The 7,934-nt window shown below is 46.9% G+C and overlaps 1 protein-coding gene across 4 annotated transcripts in view; it reads right to left on the minus strand.

Annotated features, from left to right (window-relative positions):
• UNC5C (unc-5 netrin receptor C) overlaps nucleotides 1-5,903 on the minus strand; it is a 349,485-nt gene extending 343,582 nt beyond the window's left edge. For 2 of the 4 annotated variants that reach the window (XR_012668038.1, XM_075127533.1), the window contains exon 1: nucleotides 5,066-5,903. Coding sequence is in view for 3 of the 4 variants with exons in the window: in XM_075127533.1 (XP_074983634.1) it covers nucleotides 5,066-5,189 (124 nt within the window). In the remaining variant the exon portion in view is untranslated. The remainder of the gene's footprint in view (nucleotides 1-5,065) is intronic. The other 2 variants (XM_048847236.2, XM_048847237.2) reach the window with 2 other exon arrangements.
• Between the last annotated feature and the right edge of the window lie 2,031 nt (nucleotides 5,904-7,934).

Raw genomic sequence — 7,934 nt, forward strand, 5'->3', positions numbered from 1 at the left:
ATTTCACTTTTTCCACACCAAGCATTTTCAGACTGCTGCTGTTGCTAATAAAGGGTACTCTGAGTTAGGACAAATATCTGCACATATGGCTGTTTTATAGTTTTCTTTTTAAATGATCATTTTAATTTAATTAGGTTTTGGGGGTTAAGATTAACAACATTTTCTCTCTCTCTCTCTCTGTACATTTTTGTTTGTTTTTTGGGGTTTTTTGTTTTGTTAAGGAACAACCAAAACAAAACCTATCTAACATGCGCCACCTTTGACTTTCATTTTGCCCAGCTCTCACACCATCATTACTAGCGCAAAAATCTGTCTGTAACATCCTCATCACTGAGGTATCTGAGTGCCTTACAAGAAATGATAGCAACTGCATTATAACTTCTGAAAAACTGTAATGTGGATTCAATGGCAGAAATTGGCAAATTCCCATCAGTTTATTCACACAGAACAGGCATATAGAAATAACAAACACTCTTACTGGAGATGAGCCTGAGTTGGTTAATTCAGATCTGGGTTGAGATTTGGAAATCCCTTATCTCAAAATTTGGGGTTGGTCAAATTCTTGTCCTGGGCATTGTCCAAAATCTTACTCTGGTTTGGCCCACTATAGAGATGGGCCCCAATCTTGAATATCAGATCATGGTTTGTGTCTGGTTTGCTAAACCTCTTGATCCTCCAATGTTCAGGGGTATGTGGATTTGGGGGCTCTGGTGTACATTACCCTTTAACTAAAACACTGTGGGCTTTTCATATGATTTCATGACAACTGAAGAAAAATATTTCTATGGCTCCCGTTAAAATAAAAAAGTTAGTAAAGTAGAAAGTGTATGTCCTTCTGTTGCTGGTTAGTAGCTCCATTGAATGGTGTATATACTGACATTCTGAGACAGAGATATGCATCTCTAGAGAGAGGGGAAAAAATCCACCAATTACTCAATTAGTGGATTTATTTTCCAGGAGGCACTGGAAAGAGAAGGAGAGAGAGAGCCCAAGGCATCCTCACCCTACTTCAAAAGACGAAGGGAGTGAAGGGGGGAGGACAAAAGCACTTGATAGTTATGAAGAAATAGTATTAGAACCAAGTAAAATTAAAACAATGCCCTGACTCTTTCCTTCAGTCAAAAGACAAACAGTGCTACATACTAAAGGGGGAAAATGGGGGCAGAATTCTTTTAGAAAATAGCATCAATCGCGTTTGGATTTTGCAAAACCAAAACCAGCAATGATTTGGAGCCAAGTCCTCCGAAGACCAGAAGACTATGTGTGCTTCAGAGAAAGGGATTCCAATTTGGCCATTTTCTATTATTGGTCACACAAACAGTTCAAAGCCATATGGATGCCAAGTGTGAGCATTCATGGGTGGAGGGGAATGGACAAAAATAGAGAAGGACTTTGGATTGCAGGTTGAGTAAAAATCAACCTATAATATTTTTTTGTGAAGAATTAAATAAAGTGGAGGAAAATCTTACCTGACCCTATATGAAAATGAAATGAATGAAAATTTCATAACAAGGCTGCAGTTAAATTGTAGCACCCTTTGTCACACAGCACCATTAAAAATGGAATTTGACATATATAAACATCATCAAAGCAATATACCAGATCAGAAGATCCCCAAACTCTGGGAAAGATTGCAAATCTAGATCTGCATCCAAAATGTATGTCTGGTTCTAGCAAACAAGAAATGGAAAGAGAAATCTGAAAAAAACCCAAACCAATGAATCCTAGTCACATTCTCTGGATTCTTCCACTCTGGCAAGTAATAAACTTTCTATCACAAACAACGGAAAGAGTTGCCAGTAATCTCTCCCTCTCTTTCTCTCACTGCATGATCACAGCTATATTATGTGTCAGGTACTCTCGTTGTAGTTTACATTGATACCTTTCTCAGGTCTAGTGGACTGATCCTCCCCTTACCTATTCTGGTGTGTGCGAGGAATCAGGCCCAGTGTGTTTTCTGTTTGTTACGCATCATTTTGTTATGAAGAGTAAATGTAAGACGTAGTAAAAATGGAATGAGGTTTAGTAACATGGTAGTGACAAACTGAAATTGCAAGGAGCTCTCTATGTCTATGAGAAGTGAGGTTAGAGCGATCTGAACTCTCGGATTTCTCCTCCACCCCCTCATCCCATCTGTCATGTGAATTACAGTTCTCCTAACTGCTTAGTAGTTGAATACCTTCTACCCATTGTCCAATTTCATCAAAGAGGATCCTTTCTCCTCATGACCCCTATTTACAACTATATTCATTGTTACATACTCTCCAATATATAGGTTTACATGCACAGAGTACAATTAACACCTTTATGTATATAACATGTAACCTGCCCTGGCTCAGACTTGAACCAGCGATACAAAATGATTGGACAAAAAAACACAGAAGAAATGCAACATGATGCTCCAAAATTTTTACTTCATTCACATTTTCTGTAACCTCCTTTTCATGATCAAATTTCTGATGTACCTTACTTATGCTGGCTAAGCCCAGGTCTCAGTAAAATGAGATAAATCTGAGAATAGAATAAGAGATCCCTTGTATTGACAGAAAATTGATCAGAATAACCACACAGAGAAACATAATATACAACACATATATCTTCACTCAGTCCTAAACAAGCAAGCTCTCAGATCTGTGACAGTCAGCCAGCGGCACCAGAGTCCTCTGGAGCCCAGAGCCATCAGCAGCACTTTGGTATAGTACTGTCAAAAAGGCCATAAATGAGTGTGCTTTTAATCACAGGGTGATTATACAGGGGGAGATCTGCAGAGTCCTCTCAAGTACCTCTCCATTGAGATCATTTTTAAAAGAATTCCTTCATGCACAGTATGCCAACTCTCCCGCATAAAGTCTATGTCCCCAAAATATATTATTGCTTGGCTGTGACAAAAAATATATCAACTTCTAATATCTCTTTTTCTTCTTGGTAAGCATGCAAACAGCTCTTTCAAATGCTTTAATGAACCTAATCTTCATTATGTACAGCACACAAAAGCAACTAATTCTCACCATTTATTGACCATGTTGTCACACAAGCGATCCGTTTCCGTTCCTTCCATTACTGATATAACTTCTGGAATAAGAGGGAGTTGGAGGGAGGAAGGGACAAGCAAAGTTTTATGTGCAGTCAGAGTGGGAGAGAAAAATAGTATTGTACAGACATTATCTGTAGTGTAATAGCCAGGACGAGTGACATATAGATTCAGTGCTCTTTGTGGTGTACTCAAGAAGTAGCTAAACAGTCACTGTGAAGAGTTACAAGTAATGATCCTTTTGAAAGGGGCATTTTACAGTTCCCTACAGACTATACTAAAAACACAGTTGCAGAATTATTCACAGAAAACTGAACAAGTAAAATAAAAAAGAATTATATTACACTCTACACATTTTAACTCCCTTTGGGCATATTATACTTTGGGCAGGGAAGAAAAGGATAAAAGGAGGATCTGCTTCTTCTCAGCACAAAGAGGAGACAGGGGAGTTGATCCTGTCTCCTCAGCCTATCAGAGTTTTACAGAAATGGCTAAAGGAATATACAAAGAAACACTATCAACACTTCCAATTTGCTATTCATGATGCCCAGCCCATCCTCCCCACCTTTCCAGTATTAATCAGCTTATCTCCCTCTTTGACTGTCTCTATTGAACTTGCTTTGTTCATTGATTGATCTCTTTTCTTTATTTTGACCTGATAAGACCTAGGCCTAGTTCTGCTCTCAAATTTCCCGATCACGACCCTTTTAACATGATGTGCCTTTAACTGGTGCCTTCATTAACTCATTCGCCCTAGTCAGGTTCAGAGGGTCTCTTTCCAGCACCCCCAATCACACAGATGTTAGAGCAGCAAGCAGACGCTTACGAATAAAACACCACCACCAACATACAAACATACACTTTTCTCCTGACTGTGCCTGGTTTTAACCTCAAGTTCCCACTGAAGTTCATTTCTCTCCTTAAGCTTTCGGTTCTGCAGTCCAAAGGAACGGATGCAAACAACAGCTCAAAGGGTATGCTGAGTTTCAGCGTGAAATGGAAGTGTGGGCAAAGGCGTGCGGCAGCAGAGCCTTCCTTACAGAGGTGGAGGATTATTTTATTTGTTTAAACGAACTTGTCAGGTCGATGACCCAGGAAATGACTATGATTAAACAAATCACGATACCTGTTTACCCGAGCTACCCATCAGGGACACTAGCTGCGGCAATACACACATCACACAGCGGTCGCTCAAAGGGAAGGCACAAGAGTAAGGGGACGGTGGCAAGGAGGTGCGAGTGCCCAGGTTGGTATGGGAAGTGCAGACCAGCTCCGGGCTGCCCTCCTCAGCCTGGTGTCCTCCGCTACCCGGCCCACCGCTCCCTTTTGCCACTGGTGACAGCCTACCACCCAGGATTGCGGAGCCCAGATGTCCCCTTCTTGGAGACCCATCTTGGGTCTGTCTCCTTCTCCATCTTCCCAAGATCCGGCAAAGCCTTTTCAGCAAGGGAAGGGGGAGAGAGGGGTGCGATCAGAACCTCCCCAGCTCCAGCAGGACTTCGGACTTTTCACTCACACGTAAGCTGCAGGGTTCCACTACATGTGGATCCCAGCCTCCCCGTCTCTCTGCTCCGGGAGTGGGAGAATCCGAGCGTCCAGACAGCCAATTCCCCTGACCCCCTTGCCGTTCAAGTTACTCTGCAGCACGGACAGGGAGGATGCATGTGTGCAGAGGAATGTATTACACACACAGAGAGAGGAATCATCACAAATATGCACGATGTGCCTAAATACACACAGATGCAGAGAACACGCATATTAGAGCAGTGTCAGCTCCTTATCTCCCCCCCCCCCCCCCCGAGAAAGCTTCCCCTGGTCATTTCAGTTAGTTGGATGCATTGCGGGAAAAATAAATAATTTCGGTCTTCTCTGTCCCTTTTTGTATAGATCTGCGAATCTCGATAGATAGATAGATATCCCGGATAGCTGGGGAAGTGGGAATCCAGGTGCACAGTCACTAGCTCAGGAGGAGTTGAGGGAGGCGAGGCTGGGTGGCTGGCTGAACACCCCCCACCCCCCCCGCGAGTGGCTTACCTTGCGCTGCGGAGCCCGTGCTGCTGGCGCTCAGGATAGCCAGGGCAGGTAACACGAACGTTTGCAGTAAGTATCCCAGTCCCAGTCCGCATCGGGCAGCCGTGCTTTCCAGACCTTTCCCCATGGCTGGTCAGAGGAGCAAGCCAAGGAGGAAAACAACCACCAGCAGCAGCAGTCCTCGGGAAAAAGCAAGCCCCGCACTCCACTTTCTTTGGGCAAGGGGGGAGTGGGGGAGGAAGGGAAGGAGAGGGGAGCAGCTTTTCAAGAGCCTCTCCCTTCTTCAAGTGGCTGCTTCTCCTGCCACTCGTCCGGTCTGGGGAGCCCAAAGGCTGCCACCAACGTGCCCCGAGTCTGCGCTGCTTTCACAGCCCCCCCGGCTTTGCCACCGCACCCAGGCACAGGAGGAGAGGTGAGGAGAGGAGCCCTTTTCTCCCCCCCGGTCTGCTCAAGGTTGCGCGGCGGCGGTCAGGTGCCCAGGCTGCTGCTGCTGCTCGGTGAAGAGGACTGGTCATTTCACAGTCCTGAGAACAAGTCTGCGGGAGCTGGGTCTTGCAGAGGAGGAAGAAGCGGCAGCAGCGGCAGCAGCATCCTAACTCCGGCTGGGGGGTGCGCGGATTTGCATATGCGACAGAGAGCGCGCGCAAACTGGCGCCGAGAGAGCTGCACGCGCACCTAGCCCCGTGCCCGGGGGAGCCAGGGACAGAGCGCGCTTGCCCCTCTCTCCCGCCTGTGTCTGTTACACCGGAGAGCGCAGCTCTGGCTAAGGCACATTGCTCCATCCAATGGAGCTCAGCCTTCCCAGAGACACTGGCAAAACCTGCGCTGGAGTCCCGGACTGGACCGCTGTTGCCCAGCCTGCCCGCCCAGGAGGCGGGAGAAAGGGCTCCTTTGCCAGCCTGCCGGATGAAAACTGCAGAAGAAGAGCCAGGAGCAACCACTGAGGGGGAGAGGCTCCCCCACCCCACCCCTGCAGACCCCACCCGCCCATCTGGGGAATGCAGCAAGGAGACCGATTGCTCTGTCATGCACCCCTCACCCTGCTAGCCGGGTACCCTAAATATCAGGAAGCGAAACATTGTTCTGCCTCCAGCCAGGGCACCCCCATCCCGCAGCCTGAGATTCCCACAATCAGTCAGTGACCTTCCGTTTTATTACAAGAATTGTACCCGGGCCCCACAAAGTGCTTCGGTGTGTCACCGGCGCTGCGTACGCGTTACGCTGCGGCCGAGGAACGACCCGAGCTCCCGCGGTCCGATGCCGGTCAGTGAGGAGCTACGGGGCTCTGCACACTGAAGCGCCCGTCCAGGAGCTCCACGGTACAGGGCAGAGACACCAGCCCCCGTCTCAGGGGCAGACTCACAAAACGTAGGGAGGAGGCGGCCCCATACAGGTGACTGGGCCGCCCCCCCCACCAGGTGGCAAGAGAAAAGTTATGGGGGACCCGAGACGTGGACCGGGACGGCTGTTGAGGGCAGCTGAGCTCGAGGGAAGGGGTCAGATTTGTCACCTCCTTGGGAATTTTGGGTCATCCCGCAAACAGATCTGGCTCCCACCCACCCCTCCCACTTGACAAGGGGATGACATCCCCAGGCAGGGCTCTTTCCCTTCTCCACAGGGCAAGGGGCAGCCTCTCCCCTCTCTCCACCAGCGAATCTGTCTTCTTTTCCACCCCAGGATGTGGGCTGGGAGATTTGCCTCTCTCCTTCCCCCCCACCCGAGCATGAAGATGAGCTCCAGGAATATGGGCGGGGGAGGAGAGGGAAGCTGACATTCAGATTTAAACTGTTTTGTGGGGAGCAACATTTCATCCAAATGTTAGGAGGCCTGAATAGGAATATCATCCAAATCCCAATATTGGCCTCAGCCATCCTGCCTTTTTTTTTTTTTTTTTAACCATAAGGAGTTAGGCGGAAACTCACTTAGTTGGGGAGCTCTGTTTCTCATACACACTCCTCTCTGTGTTCGACCTCTTAAATCTCACTCATTAGGGGGAAGTTTCCCACATTTTGAATTCATTTGCTAGGAAATAGTGCTTTAAAACCTTTTTTGAGTATGCAGAAGTACAGCAGAATGCTCAGGCCAGCTAGGAGATACTGATCTATTACAATTGGCTACTGATGGTAACGTCTGCAAAATCCCTAGAGGAAACACTCCTGACTGCTGCCACCACATTGTGGGAGAGCTCTTACAAGCAAAGATGGTATTCCCAAAGGCATTTCCTTTTCCAGGGCTCAGCAGGCCACTTACCTTGGGTGAGGTGAGGCGAGGGGGCATGAGAATTATTTTATGCTGAGCTATACTTGCAATATTTCCATATATGAACAAACCCTACACACCATTGCCCTCCACACCCAATGGAAAATATTATTTATTATTTTCACAGGTGTGCACGTTGCTTTACACACAACAAATATCTGCCCCAACTCTAAAGCCTACATAGCACAGCTATGGATGTCAGACAAAAGTGTGGGGAGAAGTTATGGAAAGAACAAGAGTTGCAACAGTGTTGCAGATGAGACCTGCTTTTGTTCTATAAACAAGTCTCGTGGTTTCCCGCTTGAATACTTATGTTGATTATATTGGCTTTTCAGTCTTTTGTAAATTATCCGGTTAATGCATCAACAGAACAGCAACAACAGCAAAGCGATGAAGGGTTGTTGCAACGAAATAGGTGTTGCAATGAAAGAGTCACAATTTCGCGTGATTTGTTCTGAAGTCTGCCTCATTCAAAGTATTGGCCGTCCTGCGTGGAGTAGTGGGGGGCAGGGGGCCACAGATCTGCACCTCTTTTCTCTGCCAAGGCCCTCTTGTCCCATTGCAATAGAGTTGTCACTGGGTTCACAGCTCAATCCTCCAGCACGGATTGTCT

This window comes from Caretta caretta, chromosome 4 (genome assembly GCF_965140235.1).
Source record: "Caretta caretta isolate rCarCar2 chromosome 4, rCarCar1.hap1, whole genome shotgun sequence".
Classification (NCBI taxonomy): Eukaryota; Metazoa; Chordata; order Testudines; family Cheloniidae; genus Caretta; species Caretta caretta.